A 25,791-nucleotide genomic window follows, 5' to 3' on the forward strand; every position below is an offset into this window, starting at 1 on the left:
AAGTGGGAACTAGTTGTCTGATCATGGGTGGAGAGTGGAGAGGGTTCCTAAAGGTATGTGTGGGGCAGGCACCCTGATAACAGTGTAGGTAAACATTATACAACAACAAAGGCATTCTCCTGCCCACTTTGCAAGACACTTACATAATAGATCTCTAAATGTAATGTTTGAGCAGTGCTGTGGGAACACATCAATTGTAATGGGATAAACTAACAGTGCCCAGACTAGCCAGGCTACCGACCTCCCTGGCTTGCCACCGAGTTTCATGGCAGCCTGTCGGGGGTGTGAAGATCCAGGAGGGTCTGTGTTAACACGTGATCACCTGCACCCCGGAAACTGAGAAGAGGCAGGCAGGAGAGGGTGTGGAAGGGAGGGGTGGCCGCAGTCATTCACCTTGAGACATAAAGGAATGTAGCTCATAGAACCAGCAACTTTGAGCTTGTGGGTTTTGGACACTGTCCTTCACAGGGCTAGCCCTGTAGTCTCTGAGCCTTCCTGAGTTTGTGGTGGTGTATACTGAGGCCAACACCAGGGGGTACCTGCAGCAGTTTCCGTTGGGAGATACATTCCCAGAACAGGCCCATGAGCTTGACACCATCTTAGTCCTGAGCTGGGGCAGCGGGTATAGACGGGAGTGGTAGGGAACCCAAAAACTCAGACTTGAAAAGAGAAGCGTCCTCAAATCATGCTGTCCTGGGGTCCTCAGGGTCCCCTTTCTCACTGAAGTGTGGATGCCATATTGTTCTTACAGTGCATCCTTGCAAGTGACATGAGTACTCTCCCTGTACAGAATGTGCAGCCCAGACACACACAGGCTTCCCCTGGCCTCCCCACTGCTCCTTCTGCAGTTCCAATGTCACTGGCTTCCCCCTGGCCTCCCCACTGCTCCTTCTGCCTGCAGTTCCAGTGTCCTATGGGAATAAAACACTATTGGGAGTTGCTTTCACGCCCCACAACTGTCCTTGTGCTCTGTAGGAAGCAGGACACAGACAGAGAGACTCAGTGCTTTCGCCCCAGTGCACATTAAGATCCAGCAGCAGAACATGCTGGAGGCAGCCTCCCCCGGGGTATTTGTGATGTGAGACACTGTCTGTACTAGGCCAATCAGGGTATTATCTGGGCCCTGCCAGGGTCTTAGTGCTGCTGGTGCTCGGTACTGGAGTCGGTGTCCACAGCAGTTCTCTTACAGGTGGGCATGGTGCCAGTGGCCTTCAGTGCTGACCACAGCCTTGTGGGGAGTGGGGGTCACCTCTCGTGCTCTGTATAGGAAGAAAGGACTCAGAGGTCATGTCCTCAGCATCTCAGCTCTCTGACCCCAGTGCCCTGCTCCTAACCAGTGAGCAGCCGCTGATGCTGTGACTTCAGGAGCTCCGCACACACTCATGTTCAGCCGGTTACTGATGTCCTGTGTCTAAAATCCATAGCCGGATACAGGCTGTATTAATAAGACAGGTAACATCACATCTTTGTGCGCTGGTTAGTCGACCGGTGTCTTCAAGTCAGGGGCTCTACGTTCAGCGCAGCATGGTGTATGACATTGTACCTGTGCCCTTAACAGTGTTGCAGAATCCCATGATAGTGTTTTGGGTCTTGCTGAGAAATGACTGCAAGTCACAAGTGATGGTCTTGTGACAGGGCCTCGCCATGCCACAGGGTACCGAATGCCACCCTATCAGCCTTGTCCTCCTTCCAGAGCCTTGTGGAACCATAGCTGCCAGCAGGAAGGTGATGCTCGCAGGACGCAGAAGGTGACGGTACAGGCAGCGAGAGCAGATTTGATCACAGAGATATCCGCAAGCCACTGCCTGTAACAAGCGAGGGGGACCAGCTGCCTGCAGAAGGCTCTCGGGATGAAGAGTAACCCGAAGGGAAGACTCGTGGTGGGGATCAGAGACAGGCGGTGTCCTCAGGCCTGACTTTACTGAATAGGGCAGTGTATGGTCAAGTGATGGGCCTGTAGGCAGGAGGGGAAAGGTATAGCCACACAGGGGTGGGGAAGCCTGTGCTGTCCCGCTCTACAGTCACCGCGAAGAGTTTCCACAGGTGACAGCTTACTGGGGCTCCAGGTATATACATGCAACTTCTGGTCAGCTTAACAGCATTGCCCATAGAGACCTCTTTAAAAAAATACTTATTTATATTTTTTATTTCGTGTGCACAATTTGTCTGTGTGAGAGTGTCAGATCCCCTGGAACTGGAGTTATAGACAGTTGCGAGTCGCTGCGTGGGTGCTGGGAATCGAACCCAGGTCCTTTGGAAGAACAGCCAATGCTCTTAGCCTTTGAGCCATCTCTCCAGCCCCAGAGAAACCTTTTTTGACCCCCCCCAGTCGACATGACCCTGCTCTGTCTCTCTTCATCACCTTGTCCCAGCTCCCTGTAATAGCCTCAGTCTGGGCATGCCTGCTGGGTCCTCCTCCCTTTGTCTACTGCTAGGGGCCTGGTGTTCTAAGCAGGTCCTTGCAGCTGGTACATGTCTGTGAAAAAAAAGGTCTGAGGAGCATGACAGGTTACACAATAGGTCCTGACAGACATGCTCCTGGGAGGGGTGGTGTGTGTGTGTGTGTGTGTGTGTGTGTGTGTGTGTCCTGTATCTCTGTCTCTCTCTCTCCTCCTCCCTCCTCAGTCATTGTCACTGCTGGTGTAACCCTCAGAAGGCGCCTTGTGGATCTTGGAAGCTTTAGCAGCTTCCCGAGACGCAGGAGTCTCTCTCTGGGAGGGAGCAGTTAAGTTCAGAGGCCATAGATAACACCAGAGCTCAGAATGCAGACAGTGGTGAGAGGAGAGGATCGGCTATCCTGGGGCCATGATGTGGCCTGTGCCAGAGGAGGGTGTAGGGGAGAGGAGGGAAGCTTGGGGGAGCTTACATAAGGGGCAGGAAAACCTAGGCCCAAGTGGGGGCTCTGTCCAAGTAAACGGAAGCAATGCAGAGAGATTGGGGTGCTCCAGGCCGGGTCAGCCTGACATCTGTGAGATTTCTTATTCCCCCACACAGTCGGTGGGCTGACTCCAACCCCGGCATCTTACTCTGGTCTGGCATCATCGCTTGGATGATGGACAGTGGGGAATGACTGTTCATGCTCCTGCAGGGACCAGAACCAGCTCCAGGGAGGTCAGGATACTGAACTTTCTGTCTCCTGGAAACCATGCTGTTTGGCTTCCATTTGAAATACAGCCCCAGGAAATGCATGTTGATTTGTCCTGGAAGCCTACGTATGGATCCTATCAAGGGCCTTCCTGAGAGAGTAGAGAGCTCAGGTTTGCCATGTGAGGAGCCATGTGCTCCTCTTTGGATAAAACAGGGCATGATGGGTGGCTGAGGGGGACCTTCAGTGGTGGAAGAGGGGCTAGGGACTGAATTCTCCAGGATCAAAGGCCCTGGGCTCACAAGCTTGACTGATGCTGTAGCAAGGGGTCCATATGGTCCTTGTTTTACTGCTCAGGCTTTAGCAGGGAAAGCATAATGACCCCAGCAATGGACCCCAGCACATAAGGCACTCCTTGGAAGGGTACACACAACTTCCTTGGATTTTGAATTTGCCAGTATGGTGGAGTCATCCAAGGGATTTTCAGACAGCGAATGAGTGAACTAATAAAGAATTCTCTGTGCTCCAAGCAGCTCTCGGACAAACAGCTAACTTGGCAGCGGGGTCCCATAAGTAGGAAGCGGAAAGACTATGGTTGGGCAGGGTGAGGTGCTCTCCTAACTGCTGAACCATCTCTCTAGCCTAGAAGAAAATTTAAAATGGAGTTTATTGTTACTGAATTTTGGGAGTTCTTTCTATAAACTGGAATAAAAGCTTACATGGAATATCTTTTATTTGAATGTTGAGATTCTGTCTTGAATTTTCCAAAGCAATGAATGGGCACTACACATATGTGGACTGTACAAAAGCAGGATATGGGGACTACAGCACATATGTGGACTGTAGCTGGCCTGGGGCCACCCTTTGGCATCCATGGATGTGAGCCGGCGTGTATGTCTGCGAGTTTATTTGCATCTATTAGTGGTACATTCACACGCACGTGTGCCGTACACTCGTTTATAGTCACGCCCACCACACTCCCTGGCCCCACCCCCTTGCTGTTGCCTTCCTCTGTTTCTGAGCTTTTCTGATTTTATAAGGTGGGGGGTCTGGTTTTGCCTAAGCTAGCCTCACATTTGCTGGGGTTGATCTTGAACTTCTGATCCTCCTGTCTGCATCCCCCCCAGAGCTGGGATCACGGGGCCGTGACCTACCACGCCCAGCTTGTGTTTACGTTTTGAGCAGTGTGTGTGCTCTTGTCTGTGGGAGTGAGCATCTACTCAGCGAATGCTGGAGCATGGTCAACTCAGTGTGTGGCCCGACCTGGTGGTCCCAGTCCCCACTCTCTTCCCTGGAAGGGGGAGGGGGCAGTGTGAGACTGCCCCTTGTCACATCCCAGCAGGGATTCTCAGTGCAGTGCTGGGAAGCAGCAGGGTCTTGGCTCAGGCAACAAAAGCTGCTTTTCCCCAGCAGGTACCCATTTCTCTCCCTGTAAAGTAAGTCAGGCCATGGGTGGGGTTCTGGGGGACCCCTCCACCCCCGCTGCAGAAGAAAACAAGCTCAGGTGATGAGTATGGGTGTCAAGCAGTGTAAGCAGCCTTCTTGGGATGGGTGTTGCCCTAACTTGAGCTTTCCCTGTAGCCAATGGGTACCATCTTAACCAGAGCACTCTGTATCTAGCGAGTCCATTTCCAGTCTATCTGAGGATGTTTCCACTGTGGCAGGGAGGAGTCTCTGGCTCACTCTCTGGACTCCAACCTCCAGGGCAGCTCCTCAGCCACATGGTTATCCAATTATTTGGAGACAGTGTTGTTGCACCTATTGCCGTCTTTGCCAAACCCTTATCGTCATCGTTGAGTATATTTTTACCAAAGATGCCTTCAGTGCCATCTCCGTTATCACTTTCTCATCACCCAGTCCTCTCCGATATTGCCGTCATCTTCATCAACATCTTCATCCTATCCATCTTCTTCCTCATCACCATTGTCTCAGCAGCAGCCTCGCCCTCCTCTCTACAATACTCACTCCTGGTGCATCCTCCCGGCAGAGAAAGCGCTCTGACAATGCCAGCTATTGGTCCTCTTGATGCCCAGGGTCCCTGCCTGGTGGGAAGGGGGCTCTTGGAATCTGTGGGGCAGAGTGGGGACATTGCGGGCTGTGGTCCAGCCAAGGATACCCCTGTGCAGTGGAGTGGGTGGGAAGCTGGCATCAAGCCATTTGGCCACCCTTGGAGGGCTCTGTTCAGGATCACCGTTGTTTTTGTATGCTGAGATGCAGGAAGTCTGGCTGACGTTTGACCCCAGGAAATCCTGAACATGGTTCCTGGGACATCCAATTTGTTGAATCAGCAATCTTCAGAGAACTGAGATCAGCTCTGTTTCACCCCGTGTCTCACCATGGCCCCCTTGCCTTGGCTCCACCAATGTGGGGCTACCACTTCTTCCCTCCAAGGTCCACTAGGCAGGTCCAGCCTCTGACCCTGATGCGGTTGTTGGCCAAGTGCACGCTCAAGAACTGTGTGATGGAGCAACATCCCAACCCCCAAATCAATGCTTTATTGTAAAAAAGACAAAGGAAGTCAGGAGATAGGACTCTCTCTCTCTCTCTCTCTCTGTCTCTCTGTCTCTCTCTGTGTCTGTCTCTCTGCATGCATGTATGTGTATATATTAGTGTGTATGTTTGTGTATGAGCATGTGTGTGTATATGTATATATGCATGTGTGTGTGTGTACGTGTGAGTGTGTGTGTATCCTGATCTTCATGTGCTGCCCAGAATGCTGATGTCTGGGAGAAGCTGGGCAGGGAAGGAGATGAGGGAGCTATGAGTACCCCGGACGGCTGGACCAGTGGTGCCTCCGCTCCTTTGAGACAACCCTTCGCCATTACCACCATTAACACTGCAATTGGGCTTAGCCACAGAGGCCTCCTGACTGCCCTTGCATGACCCTCTATGCTGTATATGGCTGAGCACCCTCCTCGGCTCCAAGCCCTGGAGATCCGTCACTGGGTTGCTTAGGACGTGAAATCACACATGCCTGTCCCTGCTTTGGACGCTATACTCAGGCACATGTCCACGACTGCTTTGCTTCCCGCGTTCGGGGTGGGAGCTCCCAGTGGGAACGGCTTTGATGATGCTGGAAGAGGCGTGTGAGCGTGGACACCCAGAGCAGTCCGCACAGGTTCCCCCAGGCGTTTGCAACACCCCCTGCTTAACACTCAGCCCCACACTCACCCCACAGCAGCTTTAGACGCTTCCTGGCCCTGGCTCCCGAATGGTTCCCACTTGGCTTTCATAGAAATGACGTGTTCCTCTTCTAGCCATCGCAAGTCAGGCAGTCAATGTACAGAAAGCTTAATTAAATTACCTAGTCCCAGTACTAAGCACAGCCGGTACCGCAGGGCTGGAACAGACGCTGCCACTCATGATTGGTGGGACAGAACTGTGGGATCCGGGGCAGGCAGGGATGGACCTGGGAGAGGACAGGCTCTGAGCACAGCATGGCCCCTCAGGCATATCTGCAGCTGTGTCCTGGGTGGACTCCTTCGCCCTTCGGGAGCCATGTCCCTGGGTGGGTGGACTCCTAACCCTCTTCAGAGCTGTGTCTGCGGTGGACTCCCTCCCCCTTCAGGAACCTACTGGGGGTTCCACACTAAGGTCACAGTTTGTTTCCTGTTGCGGCAGCTGATGTGGTCTGGATTGTAGCTATTGGATCCTGCCCCCCAGCATTTTGAGTATTTGGTCGGGTGACTAGGGGGTGACCACCTTTTTCAGGTTGATGTCTCTAACTTGCTCAACCCTGCCCGTCTGAGAGACAAGATGAGCGGGAGGTTCAATGGCAGACGAGACTCTACAGTTAATTCACGGGGAAGCCAGCATTGAGGCAAAGGCTGAGTCGAGCCCAGGTTTCTTTGTGAGTGTGTGAGTAGGGTGGGTGCAGCTGTTACCACATGTGTAAAGACAGACCCTTGGGTGTCACCACCAGGAATGCCACCCACCCACCTCCTTTGAGATGGGTCTCTCTCTGGTCTGGGGCTTACCAGTTAGGCTAAGCTGTCTTCCCAGGAAGTCCTGGATCTTCCTGTCCCTGCCTCCCAGCAGGTAACCAGATAGTGACTAGACCAGCATGCCTGGCCTCTGGGGATCCAAACTCAAGCCCTGTGATTGTAAGTCAGATGTTTCTGACTGAGCCATCTCCCTAGCCCCTGACGGGTTATTACACATGATGTGAGCTCGCCATAAATGTTCATCTTCATGCTCTTTTGTTTATTTCAGAGTCTGTGCATGCCATCCCCTCTGTCCAGGAAACTGACATCCCCAGCCAGGTGCCCCTGACCCCCACTCGTTTCTCTGTCTCAAGGCATCTCCTGAGGATGTGAGGACCTTCTAGGGCATTCTCTAGTGTCCCTCCAGGGTTCATTGCTTCTGGGGACTTGTCGTTTTAGTGTTGTGGATACTGGGAGCAGAGCGGGAAGGGCCCCATGGGCTAAGGTCAAGTTGATGCCTCTTAGGTAGCCTGGGACTCATCTAGAGAGGCGAGTGTTCTTGGCCTGCTGGCCTCCCCCTGACTGCCAGGTGACTGGAAGCAGGACCCTCCTGGTAGTCCTAGTACCTCAGGGGCCCTGACTCCTGCCTGCCAGGGGGAGGGTTTTCCTGAGCTTTTGTAGGCATCCTGGGAACACCGTCTTCCCATGTAGGGTGGGTGGTTGGTGGGCCACTGTGTCAGGTAAGTGGACATAGCAAGCCTCGAGGCATCGATAGCGCAGCCCAGAGGGCACCTGGACCCGCTGCCAGCGTCCACTCACTCTGTGTCACCACTCCTCTCTGTAGATGCAGAGAAGTGCCACCGAGGGCCAGGGTGCATGGCCACCACTGGAAGGGGCCCTCCCTGGGGCCTCTGGGGATCCTGGGGTCATGGAGGGTCAGTGCTGGAGGCTCCTCCTGTGATTCTGTCCTGACCCTGGGAGGAAGTGTCCTGCAGACGTGGGGCCAGCCCCTGGGCAGTGAAGATTTGCTCCCTCCACTTGAATGTCCCCAATGCTCCCAAGGATGTGGGCTGTGGCACATGGACAAACACGAAGCATCGTGTTGGAGTGGAACACAGACTCCCGGGAGACCAGGGCTCCGGAAGGGAAGAAAGAGTCTCGTTCTGTCCAGAACCCTACCAAGAACCTTTCCTGTGTCTCAAGAAGCATCTGCCCTGTGACGTGACGGCATCCCTTGGGGGCCTGGCGCATTAGCCGCTGATGTCATCCTGATGACTGTGTAGGTGCATCGATATAGTTCTCACCATGTCTCCTCATGAGGTTGTGTCTGAGCTCCTGCATAAGATGCATGCTCTTTTATGGAAACTTAACTTCCCTTTCCTCCCCCTCATATTCTGAATAGGACATGACATCGATTGTGTGTGTGCGCATGTGTGCGTGCCTGTGCGTGTGTGTTGTATGTAAAAGATAAAGAGATTCATGGTATCTTCCTCAATCTCTGCTTTACTCTTTGAGAAAGGGTTTAACACTGGATTCAGAGCTCAGACTCAGCTTGGCTGGCTGTCCAGCAAGCCCCAGGGCTCATCCTGTCTCCACCTTCCTAGTGGTGGTATTACAGGCATGAAATGCTATGGCCCATTTGCTGTTGTTATTTTATATATTGTGTATAAAATCGTACATTTTTATGCACTCACTAGCTATCTCTGGGTTATTGTCACTATGATCAGATGTGGAGACCCTGGGGTATTGGGAATGAGTACAATTAGAAACAGAAGGTTGCCTTGTAGGAACCAACTCTAAGACAGGGAAGCAGGACAAGCTGCAGGTATCAGAGCAGCATAAGATGTTGGCTTTGGACATGGGAATGGAGGCCCTGGGTTCACACTCACCCTCGTGTCCAGAAAGCTGAGGCAAACCCCGTGAGTGCATGCATGCGTGCGTGCGTGTGTGTGTGTGTGTGTGTGTGTGTGTGTGTGTGTGTGTGTATGTGTGTGTGTGATAGCCACTGGTATCTCCATAGGTAAGCCTTCGAGTGAGTGGAGAGTGAATTCCAATTGGGCACACTCTTTCCTTTCTAGGTCTGGAGCTGGCTGGGACCTCTGTTGGGTGTTCAGTCCTGGTCTCCTCATGGCTCCTTGCTTTTGTCATGTGGGCCTATTCTCCTGGAACCCCTCTGGAGAAGACTGCTCTACTCTTGACCCCATTCTCTAGGTGTACGCTTGTCACCTAGTGGCTTGTGACTCAGGATCCATGCACTGTTGCCTTTGGTGGTAGTAGGCTGCAGTGGAAAGAACTTTCCACTCGCCTGGTTCTGGATCTGAATGGCGGTGTTGGCACCCCCTCACTGGGGAATCCCAGTTTCACAGTGACTCAGGACTAGCTGTGGGGCAGGATCACCTCCCAAAATAGCCACATGATCCGTGGGTGCAGCGCCGTCTGCTCTCCAGCTGCATGCAGCCTGTCTCTAGGAGGCATCTGCCTCTTCTGGAAGGAATCGCTCAATGTTGGCCCAACACTTAGTTGGCCTGGTGAGACCCTGAATGGAGTCTCGAGGTTAGGATGTCGTTGAAACTGGCCGCTGGGAATCAATGCTTACAGAGCTGTAACTGTGCCCCTTCTTAAGCCAGACCCACGGTACACTGAGCTTCTCAGCATTTCCCGTGGACCTGTAGTCATCTAGCCCTGAGCATCAGGTAGCTGAGACCATGTGCCAAGGAGGACTTGGAGACTGCTGTCCTCTGAGGGCCTGATGCATGCTGCCTCCTGCCTCTTTGTCTCAGCTGGCCCTGATGGGGAACCCGAGACATGGGTGCAGCATTTGCCCACTGTTCGGAAGGAAAAAGCAAACAGCAGAGGCATCAGGTCCCTTATCAACATCATAGGTCTAGAGTCAGCTTTCAAAGGCATTCATATCTCAAAGGAAGGCCCTTCTTATGTATGTATGTGTGTGTGTGTGTGTGTATGTATGTATATAGGGATAGGCGCACGTAATGGAAGCTGCATGTTTACACAAGCCATGGATGCACAGAGAGCTTAGAGCTAAGGTGAAGGGAAACCATTGCCCAGAGGGGGATAGGTGGTATATGAGTTAGAATCACAAGGCAGATTAAAGCTTGAACACTGTAACCAGAGGAAGGTATCCTGGGGAAACCCAGGAGTGTGGCTGTCGCAGACAGACAAGCAGGCAGTGTGTGCTGAGTGCTTTCTGCATGGACCCTCCCAGATCCTCCTGATACCGGAAGGGCCCTGCTGTGAGGAGAAGCAGTGAGGCTCAGAGAAGATGAGGGCCCTTCCTGGGTCACCTGTGGCAGGGCCCGAAGCCAAGCCTCCTGGCTGGGACTGAACTGCCATGGTCAGGGTGTGTAAAAGGCACGTGTCACAGGGTCTTCTCAGAGGCTAGCCCTGCTTTCACAGGAAGGTTCTGTCATTCTTACGCAGCATTTGCATATAATGGCACAGAATGTGTTACAGTAAGAAAAGCGCCCAAGACCTCTTGACCCACAAAGTCTGAGTTCTTGCTTCTTGGGGTGGTTTTCCTGGGTACATGACAGCTGTACATTTTGAAAGTGGGAAACATTGAGATGTTGTACCTTGGCCAACCCAACTGTTATCCCAAACACTGTGTGTGTGTGTGTGTGTGTGTGTGTGTGTGTGTGTGTGTGTGTGTGTGTGTGAAGAGAGCACTCAGAATCTTCTCTCTTCTTAGTGATTTCGAATTATACATCATATATACAAGCAGTATTGTCACCATCCTCATCCTCAGAGGGACATGGCACATGGCATCAGTGTTTGTTCTTTCATAATGGCTGTGGCTTTGTCCCCAGGCAGCAATCACTCCTGTCTGTTATGATAAAGCGCAAGAGGGACCTTGGCGGATTCCATAGCAGGCGAGGGTGACCAAGACATGCCAGGCAGACAGAGCTTGAGTGAGAAGTTTTACTAAAAAGGAAAGGGGGAAGAAGGAGTGAGAAAAGAGATAAAAAGACACAAAGAGGGAGAGAGGGAGGGAGGGAGGGAGGGGGAGACAGGAAAAGTCCTGTCTGCCCCAGGGGAACTGCTGGGAAAGACAGCATGAAAGAGAGCATAAGTGGGCAAGATCTCTCTTTTAAAGGGGTCCTTTATACCTGCCTGCAGATTACTAATCATGAAACACTGAGCTGACCAGAGTGCTTGTCTAAGTGCATTCTGCAGGCCGCAATAATGCTTGGATCCTTATACTGCCTCCACTCTGTAGTTCTGTGGGCTTGGATGTTGTAGCTTGTACATGTGAGTGAAACTGGAGTATCTATCTTTCTGTGTCTGCCTTGTTAAGGAAACATATAACCTCCAGATCCTTGCATGTTGCCAGAAACTATAGGATTTTGATTTTTTTCTAGAGAAAGAGTATTTAATTTTGTATATATTTACTTCAGATTTTCTTTGGGCTGTGTGTGTGTGTACACATGCATGCAAGTCAGAAGTCAACCTCAGGTGTCATGCTCAGAAATACCATTCATCCTCTTGACTTGGAATTCACCAAGTATGCTAGGAACCCTCGTGTTGCCCCCTCCCAGGGCTGGGGTTACAGGCATACACTGATCACCCCTGACTTTTTACCTGGGTGCTGGGCATCAAACTCAAGTCCTCAAGTTGGGCAGTAAACACTTTACTGACCAAGCCATCTGCACAGCCAATGGTTTTCTCATCCATCAGTGGGTACCACAGATGATTCTCCACCTTGACCAGGATGGGTAGTGCTGTTCCCAGGTGTCCTCCTCACAGCAGGATCAGTTGAGAAGACATGTTCTGTGGGACCATAGGCGGCAGGCCGATTGAACTTGTCCCCGAGTTGCCCTAATCTATTACCACCAGCTGCCCCTCCCCAGTGCAGCTAAGCCCTGTCTGGCCCACATCAAGGCCCTCCTCTGGGACAATCCTTTGGTTTCAGTCCCAGCGTCCCACTAAATATGATCAGGGCCTCTGGCCAGGCTACCAGGAGAGGCCTGTGGTAGCGTTTGTCTCTGGCTTAGTCTGGGGGTTCATCAGACAAGTTGGAGCCCCTAAGTAGGGTCAGAGGCCCCCCAGAGGGAGCTCATACACACTGTGCACATCTCACTGATGACAGCCATTGTGTGAGAACAGGCTGGCACCCCTCACTGCCAGGCTTCAGAACTGGACACAGGAATCGTCCATTCTCACTGGAAGCCTTTGCTGACTGGAGCCAGGACAGTCTCTGGTCTAGTGTGGCTGGAGCAATGACTGAGCTGTGTCGCAGCCCCATGCTGAGGGACAGCTATCCTTGCCCATGTTCCTGCCTGGGGGCGGGGGGGGGTTAAGGACTAAGACATGGCAGGTAAAAAAATTAAAGATACGAAAGAAGACAGAGACACAGGGGAGAACTGGGAGGGCGCTTAATTGAATACTGGGGGAAAACACCCCAGGTTTATTTCACTCAGTCTTTATATACCCCAATCAAAAGTGGGCAGAGGCAAAGAAACTTCCTTGTCAAGGTACAAAGAACAAACAACTGTGATTGCCTTCTAAATACACAAAATACCAAGAAACCTTGCCTTAAATCAAGTATCCTGTTGTCAAGGCAAGATAATATCCTGTTGTTTAAAGTAAGACACCCGTTAGTTACCTCTTAGGCCAAATATCCTGTTGTTTAACCTGGAGAGAGCAATAGTGGGTTTGAACTCCCCAACCTCAAGTCAAGATGAAATGAAGCCATTTATTTATTTATTTTCATTTATTTATTTATTATTTTTATTTTTTTGCTATTCGAGGCAGGGTTTCTTTGTGGCTTTGGAGGCTGTCCTGGAACTCACTCTGTAGACCAGGCTGGCCTTGAACTCACAGAGATCCGCCTACCTCTACCTCCTGAGTGCTTGGATTAAAGGTGTGCGCCACCAACGCCAGGCTGAAATGGAGCCATTTCTATGGGCCCTGACAGAGCTGCCTGCCCCAGGTGGTGCAACTATCCCAGCTTGTGGTCTAGGGGTCCTGGGGTGCATTCTGGACATCTCAGGCCCTGGGCAGCTGACCTATGAGAGTGAAATCTTAGAGAGTGCGCAAAGCCAGCAAGTCTTGAGGGCTGACTTTAGCCAGCGTGTCGGGTGGCCTTTGTGGTTTTCGTAAAGAGCATTCATGATGGCAGCCCGAGGATGGTGGTCATCATGAATGCATGATGAAAAGAAGGTCTCTTGGATACCTCTGGATTTTTGTCCTTGGAGGCTCAAGCCATCTTGCACAGATCGCTTTGGACCCTCTTTCTGGGATGCTCTTTCTACAATGCCGGGAGCCACCCCAAGCTCCTGTCTCGAGGGAGCTGACAGGAGAGTGGAGGGGCACCCTGGGGGAGGACAGCGGCTCTCAGCAGATGCACTGCGGCGTCAGAGACTGAGGGTGAGCAGAAAGGCAGCAGCTGGACTACAGGTACCCATCTGGGAGTGAGCAGACAGGCCAGCGCCTGGTGGAAAGGGGCAGACACAGGTGTAGGGAACCAGCATGGACCCTGCATGTTGTACCTTCTGCCCTGCAGGCATGGAAATGGAGAGGGAGAGGGAGAGAAAAGAGAGACAGACAGAGACACATGGAGGAGATATGTGGAGAGGTGGTAGGACTGAGCATGAGCAGGGCATGGTGTGGATCTGTGATGGAGGGAGGATGGAGAATGTGAGTATCTTAGGGAGGACGTTGTGTCTGACGGGGGACGGTGTGTCTGACGGGGGACGGTGTGTGTGAGGGAGAGGGGTATGACTGAGAGAGCGTGGGAGTGTCTGATGAAGGGTGTGTCTAAGGTAGAGGACCCAAGTGTATCTGATGCAGGAGCCCTTCCTATGGTTCCAGGCCTGCAGATGAAACCAAGGCCCCACACAGCAGAGAACAGTAGTCATAATGCTAGTGTCTACCCACATTCAGTCTGTGCTGATCCTCTCCACCCTGTAAGTGGGTGAGGCAGTGGTTCAGCCAGCACAGGCCAGGCTGGGGAGAATAACGGCCTCTGAAAGCCAATGGCCAGGCCAGTGCTGAGTCTGGTTTTCACAAGTCAGTACCCCAACTCCAGGTGCCGACCAGTGGAGCAGAAGCTTGCCAGCCTTCCACAGACAGGCACAGGCGCCCCCTTTACCTTCCGCACCCAGCTGGGCATTCCACCCACTGGGTGCTGGCACCTCTACCTCCACACCCCAGCGCACCATCTTCTTCCTCTGCTGCCTCTTCCTCTCCGTGCCCTGACTGCCCATTCCTGGTTGGATTCGCAGCACATGACAGGGTTCTAGGTGACCTTCAGGTTGACAGCCTCAGAAAGCCACCGAAGGGCCACTGTCTTATTAGTTCCCCTGCGCCTGGTCCTACAGGGACTCACAGACACCTGGGATCTGTGATGCTCCTGGAAGAGGGCGAAGAAAGCCCCGGCTCAGAGTTTCCTGCAGCCTTCTGACAACCCCTCCTGTGAATACTGGGTGCTGTTGTATAAGGATGCCTCTCTCCCTGGGGGTACCTCTGCCCCATGGCACTGTGCTTCTGCTACACCAAGCCTTAATTACTGTGGGGAGTCAGCTTCAGGCGGCGAGACATTGTCATCAAACCACAGATGGGGCAGTGGCAGTGAGCACCAGTGGGTTAGGCACCCCAATGAGCTGTGATGCCCACAGGCCTGCCCTACACCTCTTTGTGCTCCTGGCCTCTTTGGCTCCCATAGCACTTCTGCTGGGGGCGGTTTCTCGCCGTTTCCTGACCCCTTGTCCCTAAGGTGATGGCACTTAAGGTAGTAGCACTATCCAGACTGGATATCACAGTCCAGGGGATGGGAGAAGACCCAGCACCCATTCTGTTCATCCTTCGCTAACCCTGTTGTTGCCTCTCTGGACTGACTGACAGCAAGGTGTGCCAGGTCCACTCTTGTTGAGAGAAGCCTTTTCCTTGCCAGCCACTTTGGTTTTTCCCCACCAGTCGCCTGGGCTCTGCCACATTGTAGTCCCCGAATAACACACAAGATGGTGTATTAATTATGAAGCTGTTGGCCTTTTGCTTGTTTCTTACTGGCTATCTCTGACTTAAGTATTTACCCCGTAATTGTTAATCTAAATATTTCTCTTACCAGAGAATAGTTCCGAACTTCTTACCACTATCGCAGCTACATCCCTGTGTTTCTCCTTCCCAGAGTCCTCCTGGACTCCTAGTCCCACCTATCTTGCTTCCCTATTGGCCAACAGTGCTTTATTGACATATACACAGGACTTCTCCATCACACTCTCAGGGAGTCCTAGGACCATTAGGGAGGTGCTCCTTCATCCCAGCCCTCCTTTCCCAGGCTGTGCTTCTTCCCACAAAATGTCCATGTCCTTGTGGCCTGAGTGGTCACTGCATAGGCAGCCATGGTCTGTGCATCCCAATTTCCACCAGCCTCAGCCTAGAATGACGGTCAGACTTGCCTATTCCTGCCATCTTCTGCCCGTTGTGTCTGATGTGGCCCTCCCTGCTTTGGATCCAGCTGTGGGTTCTGGTTCCTGTTCCCAGGGCACCTGTAGCCTCAATTAAGACCAGGTGTGTCTGACTTGTTTCCCATCTGCCACATACAGACCTGAAGGGTGTCAGTCAGGCTCTCATACTGTTCTGGTCTCAGATGGCTGTGGTTGGGGTGGAGGCAGGGGTAATACCTCCTTAACTCAGATGCAGGCCCTGTTCCTTGAGCTAAAAGCTCAGGTAGTCAGAAGCCTCTGGGAACCACTTCTTTCCAGGATTGCGTACTTGGGGTGGGCAGTGCATGTCAGTCTAAAAGAACTTCCTCCATCTAATTCCGTAGATGTTGGTTGAGAAGCTAATAACAGCAGAGGTTGTGATTACAGCAGCGACGATGTTCAGAGAAAAGTGATGGGCTGCTCATGCCTGCTGTGTTCCCTTGACCTATAGGCCTGAGCTTTTTCACATTACCTCATGGGAAGGCGCTGTGGGGAAGAGGAGCCCACCTTGGGCTTGGCGGATGGGCTGTGACTTACCCAGGTCTAGATGTGCTTGGTCCTGTGAGACACTCAGACTAACCAGCCAAGGGGCCTTGTGGCAGCTCAGCTGCCTTGGTGTGGTGGACCCACGTTGGATAGGATCCTGGACACAGGAAAGAAGGGGAAGTCTGAGCAGTTTGGCTGTTTCCAGGCCCAGGCCAATGCACTGACTCCCTCTGGCCTCTGCTTGTTTTCTGCTGGGGGTGGTAAACTTGAAGAATGGCATTTGGGGTAGGAGGCAGTGCCTGACACAGGTGACCACTTCACGCAGATAATGATGAGATCTCATGGAACAATGCCCTGCTAGGGTTGCTTTTGTGAAGAAAACATTTACTTATGTCAGAGAAAAAAAATTGCATTGATGGTCCAGATCCTGATTTCACAAGGATCATACAGTCCTTGGGTAGGCCGCTCTTGAGGTGTGTGAATTCTTGAGAGACCTCTTAATTCCAAGCAAATGTTATGAACCACTATTTTGCATTGACTGAATGTATACAATTCTTTGAAGATGTTTAGTTCTCCCTGCGCGTGAGAAGCCAGGCTCAGGAAAACCAAGTACCCTGCCTACAGATACTCAGCTAGAAAATGACAAGCTCTGATCATCAGGGCTTGTTTCCCCTCTTCCAAAGCCCTCCTCTACTGCCCTGTCAAATGGCCCCGTAATTTGCTATAGCCCCCCCCAACAATCCCTGTCAATGGAGTGCCTCTTGGGCAGGCTGGAATGGAAGAACACCTTACATTATTCTCCAGCCCCAGAACTACCAAGATTCTACTCGTGTAGTATGTCCTCCAGGACCTCCTAGGCTTCACTCCTTCTTCCCTTAGTTTTCAAGCCCAGAAAGTGAGCAGTTAGGCCCCCCATTCTTGTCACCAGATTCCCCTGCCCTGCTCAGTCCCTTATCCCTGCATTTATTCTGTGTGCAGACCATTGAAAATGGTTGGTGATTTTCTCGTTTATCTGACTTTCACTCAGGGCAGCAAACTCTCAAACCTTCCAGGCTCAGCAGTGTGTTCAGGGGACTTGGAACAGTGTCTGATGCATACCTGGTAGTCCAGGGTCATTTGAGAGGGTTTAGCAGCAGGGAGTGAGGGCCAGGTTTGGCAGGCATTACCTAGGACAGATGGGGAGACTCTTGGCTCTGGTTGCCAGACAGAAGTTGTCAAGGTCCAGGTTCAAATCTCAGGGAACACTAGGAATACAGTGGAGCCCCCACACACCCTAAAAGAGCTACAAGACAAAGCTCTGGGTGAGCCCAAAGCAAACGCTTCAGTGTGGAGCAAACACTATGCCCTGGCCTTTGTGCTGGTACAGTGGTTATAAATAGATACATTTCTGGAGACAGAATTTTCACAGGAGCAAAATGTTATAGCTCCCAACTCTGAGTCTTCTGGGCCCTGGCCCTGATGACTCTTTACAGTGGCTGAGGGTCCGGAAATAGGAAGGCTTCTGGAAGGCCATTATTTTAGATAAAAATAATTGGAGCTTGGCATTGATTTTGTCTAATTATGCCTCCCTCTCCCGACAAGCCCTTTGTTTATGTTTTGTAGGGTTTTGATGTTTTACTTTTTGGGCTGCGTCCTCCAACTCCCCCAGCCAGAGACCATCTGAAAAGGAAATAGTAATTTGTCTTCACACAGCACACTGGCACACTCATCTGCGCTGCTAGAGGGAGAAAGGGGGGAGGGAGGCGCATGTGTAGGCGGTTCCCTTCCTAGTTAGCTGGGAGATTCCCCAGCTGTCATTGGTGTTAGAGCTGTGTGCTCACAGATAGGAGGCAAGGCCCCTCAGCTAGCCCTAGACACTCCCCCTGGGTGGGGCAGAGCAGAGCAGAGGAGGCTCCTCTCAGCCTGGCAGGCAGGTGGCTGTATTCCTGGGCTGATTTCCTTGTGCTGAGAATGGAGCTGATGCCTGGAAGCAAGGATCTGGGGGCATGGCTGCAACCAGAAGCCTGAAGCCCAGCAGTGACGCTGCCTGCCTCTCCCTAAGCAGGAAGATGACTTTTCCTGAATGAATCTTTGCACTGCTTAAACATCCATGTGGCTTGGTGAACTGTGCACACCAGGCAGGGGGCAGGTGGTGATGTGGAATGGAACAAGGACTTCCTCAGCACTGGCTCTGTGAACCAGCTTTCCCTGCCACATGAAAGTCTGACTTGATTTTGCCAGCCAGAGGTTGTAGTGGTCCACTCTCTCCTCCCTTTTGGAAGGTGATCTCGAACTTGAGGGGTGTGTGCCAGGCACCTCTCATTGCACAGACCCTGGGTAGAACTTCCAGGAAGCCACCATGGTGCAAAACATAATCTTAGTGTTTTTCCGCAGAAGGCTGAGCCAGAGACCAGCCGTGGAGGAGCTGGAGAGAAGAAATATCCTGAAACGTGAGTAGCGGGTGATTCCTCTAGAGGTTTCCCTCACATGTTCTGAGGCTGCTGCAGGAATCTGAGCTCTCGTAGCCCAGCTCTGCAGGTTGAATACGCTGGGTTCCCTTAAATCTGAGTAGCTAAGTGTTTCTGAAAGAAAAGGTCTCAAAGTGGCTGCATTCAAGAAAGCTCCTTCTAAAATGAAACAAAAATAGCTCCCCCCCCAGCATAATTAAAGATGCTCTTATCCTAGGGTTTATTAGATGGTCCTGTAGACCCCAGGGAAACAAATGAAACAGATCATCAACCCTATGTGTGTTGGGTGCCAAGCAGAGCTTCTAGGGAATTTGCAGTAAGGTCCTATGGGCATTAGAAATCACAGACCCAGCCAGGAGTTGTACCAGCATATGGTGCACCCCCTGCTTCTTCCTCCTGGAAGAAATAAATGACAGCTCACTGGAGCAGGGAAACTTCTGTGGCTCAGAACTTTGGGTTCCAGCCCAGTTAGGTGTGTATTTGTGATGTACTGAAACCAGACATCTAGAAATAATGTCCACTGTATGCAAGTTTCATGGTATTTGATGATGGAAGGTAGTCAAACCCACCAAAGGTGTACCCTGAATGGTGCTTACCTGGCTTACAGGCTGTTTTCCACAATGTGTGTTCTTTGGGTCAATCATAGCATGACTCTTAAGCTTTTCTCTTGCTATGTGCTGCACACTCCACTTGCCTGGATGTTCTTTGTGAACACCTTTCTCAAAGTTGTAGCAGCACCAAGACTGACCTGGTACTACCAGAGAGGCTGTGGAGTCTTGATCTGCACATGCAATTCAACCCACCCTCATGTCTTTGCCTCGTTACTGCCTTTAATCTTAAAACTGTCCTCTCCTTTGTAGATTGCTGGGGGGAACCTCCAAGATTAAGAATTCCTTTATGTTGCTTAGACTGTGACTGATACTTTGCTTGATCAAATTGACAGGAGTCAAGATATTTTAGTTACCAAATGTTTGAATATTAAAATATAAAGCCGCTTATTTAAAATTCATTCTGATGTCATTGATACTATTCAAAGCTGTGGTCTAGATTTGAACAAGGGAAGTCCCAGGTTTAGGACATACCATACTCTAGGTATGATATTATGGCAGGAAGAGAAGCCCAGGCTGAGTCCTCTTTCCATAGCAGTGTCTTCTCTTTCCTGTGTGTAACCAGCTCCCACCCAAAACCTGTGCTTATAATTACTATCTGAAATAAACAGTCTTAAAAATAGATTCTGCTTGGTGAGTGGAGCTAGCAAGAAGCTGAAACTGACTGCACTCACACCTTCAACACAGAGAAGTGGATTTTCCTTGTGATGGCCATGGCAACACATTGTAAACACTGCCTTCACCAGCAAGCCAGATTTATCCTTAGCCTAGAAACCTTGTCAAGTGTACTGAGTGGGAGGATCTGAGGAGCCCGCTATTTGTGTTGTTTCTGTGGCAATGATTGGGCTACAACATATGGAATAAGAGCAATACACCTAGCTATGCACACCACATGTAGTTCCACTTGTGACTGAACTAAAATGAAATGTCAGTGCATCTGACGTACACTCAGAATTTCATGTATTGGGGACCTAATTGGATATAATGACTGGACTCAGTCCGTGCCAGACATGACCTGAAGTGTGTTCCTTAATCCTTGCCAAAATCTGAAATTTGTACTCACCTCTCCTGGCTGTCCAAGGTCTTTAGTCACCACATTCAAAGTAATCACACATTCCTGGATGCCTATGGAGAGGCACATGGAACTGTCCAAGGTTCTGGAATAACTTCTCCAAAGTGTGTTGTCTACCCTTAGTGGTAATAATGTCATTTTCACAATTAAGGTGAATAGGGGGGAATCTTGCTTTTCCTCAATCTTTTCAAAAGGAGACTATACTTGGGGTTGTCCGGGGCCTTTGTAAGAAAACAAAACTGCTTCCATGCTCTAGCTCCAGCCTCTTGGGGCTAGCCTGATGACATTTTCAGGGTTTCCTGTTTGTTTCACTACTTTGTGACCATAGCTTACAACAATGCATTTTTTTCTATTACCACATATGACTAAAGAACTAAGCATAACATGATTGTGTTTTTCTCCAAAATTCTCTAAGACAACTTTTTAAATGGAAAAAATGAAAAGCACAGTCAGATGCATTAAATGCCCACACACCCAATTCCCCCAATACACAAGTGTTTGAAATGCATCATTTAAATACAGATAATATAAAATTATGTTAGGTATAGGCTGCAAGGGTTCCCTTCCCCAAGCCTTGGCTGTGCTGCTGTTCTGTGTGCTGGTAGGTGAGATCTATCTCCTAAGCAGGAGTTCTGTTAAGGTTGGGGGCCTGAGTCTTTATTTAGCAACCAGAATGCCAGAAATAGGACTGCATTCTTATCTCTGCCTCCAAGGGCCAGGCTTACATTACTACAGTATTTCAACATGCTGGACTACCTTTAGCTACCAAGTATAGTGTGAACACAACTCGGAGAGGCAAAGACACTCCAAGGGCCTTCAGCACTTAGAAGATATTGTCATATGCAAGTATTTATGCTTCAACAATGGATATGCAGCTGGGTTATGGGTATGTTCACATTTGATATTATGTTGCCCAGCATAAGGAGTTCATGTTTTATGCTAGTTGTCTGAAAGGTGTATATACTTGTAAAATGAAGATACAAAGATAAACTATGACTTAGAGATGAACATATGCTTGGTTATTGTGCTCCCTGTGTTCCTAGATATAAATATATATTCGAGTGGAATGAAGACCAACAGATAGCTGTTCCCTAGAAGTAAGCAGGAACAACATATTTCTCCTGAAAAGGAAAGATGCTCATATGTGACAGCTCAGGCCGGCATGTCCTGAGCAGCTTTTGCAAAAGTGACTCCAAAAACAAACTGATATGTCAAAAGATGCCATCTATAAAGTGGCCCTAGGAAACCTTATGCTTGCTTGTGTAATAAGAATGTTCAACCTAACTATGTTTTAATCTTTCACAGAAAGGAATGATCAAACAGAGCAGGAAGAAAGGAGAGAAATCAAGCAAAGACTAACAAGAAAGGTACTGTCTTAGATTGCTTTCTGTGTTAAATGCCATGACTAAGAGCAATTTGGAAAGGTTTTGTTTATATTTCCAAGTTATAGTCCATCATTGAGGGAAACTCAGGCAGGAACTAAAGCAGAGACCATGAAAATGCTTTCTGGCTTGCTCAGAATGCTCACATGTCAATTTGATGGAGGCAATTCCACAAGTCATAGTCCCTCTTCCAAGATGACCCTAACTTATGTAGAGTGAACAAAATTAACAAGCACAGGATTATAATTAAAGTCTTTAATTTTATAAATTGACGTGAACTAGAGAAAGCTTCTACAGCATTTTTATGGGGAATGCAAGGCATCCTGTGACTTTGTGCTTTCCCAGGCAACATGGGATCAAGATGCTCCAAAAGCAGTGCCTTTTGCATATATCCCAGTGTCTAACGGAACCTAGGTGGTGAGGCCTTAACAGCAATCAGTTGGGAAGCCAATAACACCCAAATACCACTTAAAATTCCTTGCCAGAAGGCAACTGAACATTATTCTTTTACACTAAGAACCACATACCTTTCAGACTTGTCATTGTTAGTTGCTTTAGTTCTCTGATTACAGAAAATGTCAGCATCAAGGGTTTCAATGACATCATTAAGTTAGATTTACAATGGCTGGTCTAGGAAGTAGCTCCACAAACCCAGGTCTACCTTTCATCATGCTCACTCCACTGTCTGACTAACACAGGCCAATGCTTTCTTGAGTTTGGAGCTACCAGAACAGCCTTCCAGCTCTTCATGAGAGTGGTAGTCAGCATTACAGACTGCTGACCATATGCAATTTATCCAGTGACTCCATCAACCACTCCTTGATCATTTGCTCTGTCAGGACAGGTGAGTGTTGGAAGAAAGGGATTAGGAAAGGATTAATACATTCTTAAATCACATGAGAGAATGTGTTCATGGTAACTCACAAGCACAGTTGTTTAGAGATTATATATTGTTTACTAAAAGAAAGCAAGTATGGTATATGAATCCTAACTATAATCGTCCTTTATTTCAGCTTAATCAGAGACCCACTGTTGATGAATTGAGAGACAGAAAAATTCTGATCCGTTTCAGTGACTATGTGGAAGTGGCAAGAGCACAGGACTATGACAGGAGGGCAGACAAACCCTGGACAAGACTGTCAGCAGCAGATAAGGTGCCCTGCTTCTGTGCTGGTTGGGGAGAGGGGTGTCACATCTTATAACCAGGCTGGGACCTTCTTAGACAATGTGAACCACTAGGTGAAATTATTTCCTACATCCTGCTGGTTTCATGAAGATAATTTTGGATTGAATTGATCTGGGGGACAGTTTTGTTCTGGAGGACACCTAGCAGTATCAGTGCAAGTGGTACCTGGCATAGTCAATAAGTGGGCATCACAGAGTATGCAAGAATTTCCCCTAAGAAATAGCAATTCCAAGTGCCATGGATGTGTGAACTGTAGAAATTTATAAGGTTAGTATAAAGGAAATAAAATGATCCAATTACGTTATATCATCTAGTAGGACATAAGCCCAGGAGAGCATAGAAAAAGCTTTCAGAATATTTTTCTTGGAGGAGAAAAATTATATAACCACAGAATTGGTAATTCTTACATGTTCTTAGAAATATTGTTATATCAGCCTGGAGAAATGCTGTTACACTGGAGTTCTGACATACTTACATGATCAAAGGGAAAGTATCTTTAGCAGTCAATGTTATTTGAGTGCAGGAAACCATTTCACCTCAAAGGTTTTCTGTGTTTCCATCCTCATCTCACCTGGACCCTGAAAGGGCTCATCTGAGAAGAAGTATGTAGGCTAGGGGCCCTAAACAGATGTTCATTAACTTCTTCCATACCACAAAATAGAAATATATACCCAAAAGTTCCAGTGATGTCTGTGTTTTCTGATATCCCAATAGCAGGATGATCAAAAGATGATCTTATTATTCACTGGTTCTCCAAGTCTATGCTAGATTCCTCTGTTAGTGTCAGAAGGGTTGTCTGCCTCATCATAATACAGCAAATTAATTCCTTTCTTTTTATTGTATAAGTACCATACACTAACCGATTGAGCCACTGAAGTACCCCCATTCTGATTATTGATCACAGTGTCTGCATATATTAATGGTTGACAATATGTAAAGCTGGTAATTTGCTAACTTAAATCTATCCTTTTTAAATTTCAGGCAGCAATTCGTAAAGAATTAAATGAGTATAAAAGTAATGAAATGGAGGTACACGCATCCAGCAAGCACTTGACAAGGTAATTTTCTGTTGCATGAACTGCATGGTGTCTAGTCACAAGGAGCTTTATACTCAGCACTTCCTTGGAAAACTATTAAAAGTAGGGATTGGTGCTCAGAAGGGATACATAATAGTGCATAGTTGCTATGTTTAAGAAAATTGGCCTCAGCTTAAAATTTTCTTAGGTAATTAATTCCAATAATAAAAATTAACTGCAGAATTTAGCAGCAGCCTAGATATGGCAAATCACCCTCCATTTTCTTGCACCTATATTAATATTAACATTGTTCACCAAACCACGAAGCACATTCATTTCTTCAGCATGTATCTGATAATCTACTATGTGTGGCATATCCAGGTGCTGAGGTTGTGAGCTTATGGCAGTCAGCCAGGGTAAGGTACTCTGCCCAAGGTGAACACGACATTTTATGTCCATGCTATTGCACAGAAGGGATTGGAAGGAAAACTTGTTTCCTTCGAGTGTCATGCATACTTTCAAAGTCCTTTTCACAGGACTCACAGGCACATGAGAAATTAGCCAATTCAGTCACTTTGTCCCCTCCCTTGAAGGATGTTCAAACTCCAGATGGGCAAAGAAAAGCGACCCTGTTCTTGTACTCTGTACAGCTGCAGTGATGGATCCCAAGTGGCTACTACACCTATTTAAAAGATTTGCTCTCTGAGACGACTGCGGCTATGGCTACAGAACAGAAAATAACTATGAAATTTCCCCACTTGTGTCAGGGTTGTAAGGAAAGAATATTATGCACACAAAATTTTCAAGTTTCCTCTCATGCTGAACAGATTAGCCTAGTTCTTACCATTCTTAATGTAAGTTTAGGAAATTCTTTAAAACACATTTTCATGTTCATTTTATTATTTATTGTGTAAGGAAATCAACCTTTGTTTCTATAAGTTCTTGATAGCCTTTTCAATGACAGAGTTTTAAAGAATGACCCCAAAACCTAAAAGTAAGGAAATAATTCACATTTTATCACCTCATAACAGCTTTACAAAGTCACAGTATTTGAGCCTTGTTTAATTTTCTTGATTTTATTAAGCATTATCATGAACTTGTTACTAATTTTAAGCTATTTTTAAGAGGAGCTGATCCCAGGCCAAGACCTAGAGCCTCTGTGTATGCTGAGAACCTCACTCACAGCTTTCACACAGAGTTGTTGGTCATAAGGAGCTACAGCAACTCCCTTCCTAAAATCCTATATATAAACTTGAAAAAGTTTGAATAGCAGTAAATTTGTTGGTGGAAGGATTTTGTTTTTTAGGCAGATTTAACTATTAGAAATATCTAATTTTTAAAATCATTTATAGATTCCACAGGCCATAGAGATTTTCTTCTGAGAAGAATTTGCGTTTAATTTTTGATACCAACACTGAACATTCATCAGGGAACTTTCCTCAAGACTAACTGCTGTGTTTGTGAGAAGAGCAGAACCACACAGGGGCGCAATCCTGACCGCTCACCTACAAGAGGAGCAACCCAGAGGACACACTCCCTTCTTTAGTGTCTGAGGAGTGTGAACTGTCGGGGTCACTTAAGGCCCAGAGTAACTCTCCCAGAAGAAAACTTGTTTGCCTTCAACCTTGTTTTACCGTTCTGCAGTGTCATGGAGGATGGGCGACATGCATGTGCAGGCTCACATTCCCAGCCTCCGCCATGAGGGACATGTGACCCAGTGTCATTCAGTATTTTGTTGAAAAGACATTTTTATCCTGATGATTTGAAAACTCAGTTCATGTTATAGAGTGATTTACTGTACTATACTTTCTCTTTTTTATATGATGTCTAACAAAAAAATACAGCTCCAACATTTTGACTCCTGTTACTTTTGTTCTTTAATTAAATGACTACTTATTGCAGGAAATGAACCCAGGCTTTCATTTTCTTGGTGTTGGGATGAGATATAGCTGGAAACTGTGAAAAAACAAGTCAATTCTTAACACCTTTGAACCTTAATCTAAACACAAAGAAAATTCCAACTTTGTTCTCTATAGATTCTGTCAAATATATAAAGGTTTGTGCCTTGAAAAACTAGTTACCTTTTTTTTTCAAGTTAACTGAAAATTTATGAAGGAGTATTGAGTACTTTTAATCTAGAAGTAA

General features: G+C 48.5%; 1 protein-coding gene across 4 annotated transcripts in view; it reads left to right on the top strand.

The window, feature by feature from the left end:
- The window catches only part of Phactr3 (phosphatase and actin regulator 3), a 228,495-nt gene extending 202,939 nt beyond the window's left edge, over positions 1-25,556 (top strand). For all 4 annotated transcript variants that reach the window (XM_040732723.1, XM_005074501.4, XM_013116588.3 and 1 more), the window contains exons 9-13: positions 18,309-18,364; positions 21,368-21,429; positions 22,458-22,598; positions 23,612-23,688; positions 24,999-25,556. In XM_040732723.1, coding sequence (XP_040588657.1) covers positions 18,309-18,364; positions 21,368-21,429; positions 22,458-22,598; positions 23,612-23,688; positions 24,999-25,014 — 352 coding nt within the window. In that variant the 3' untranslated portion in view covers positions 25,015-25,556. The remainder of the gene's footprint in view (positions 1-18,308; positions 18,365-21,367; positions 21,430-22,457; positions 22,599-23,611; positions 23,689-24,998) is intronic.
- The last annotated feature ends 235 nt before the right edge of the window (positions 25,557-25,791 follow it).

The sequence above is a fragment of the Mesocricetus auratus genome, unplaced genomic scaffold (assembly GCF_017639785.1).
Source record: "Mesocricetus auratus isolate SY011 unplaced genomic scaffold, BCM_Maur_2.0 Super-Scaffold_100028, whole genome shotgun sequence".
NCBI lineage: Eukaryota > Metazoa > Chordata > Mammalia > Rodentia > Cricetidae > Mesocricetus > Mesocricetus auratus.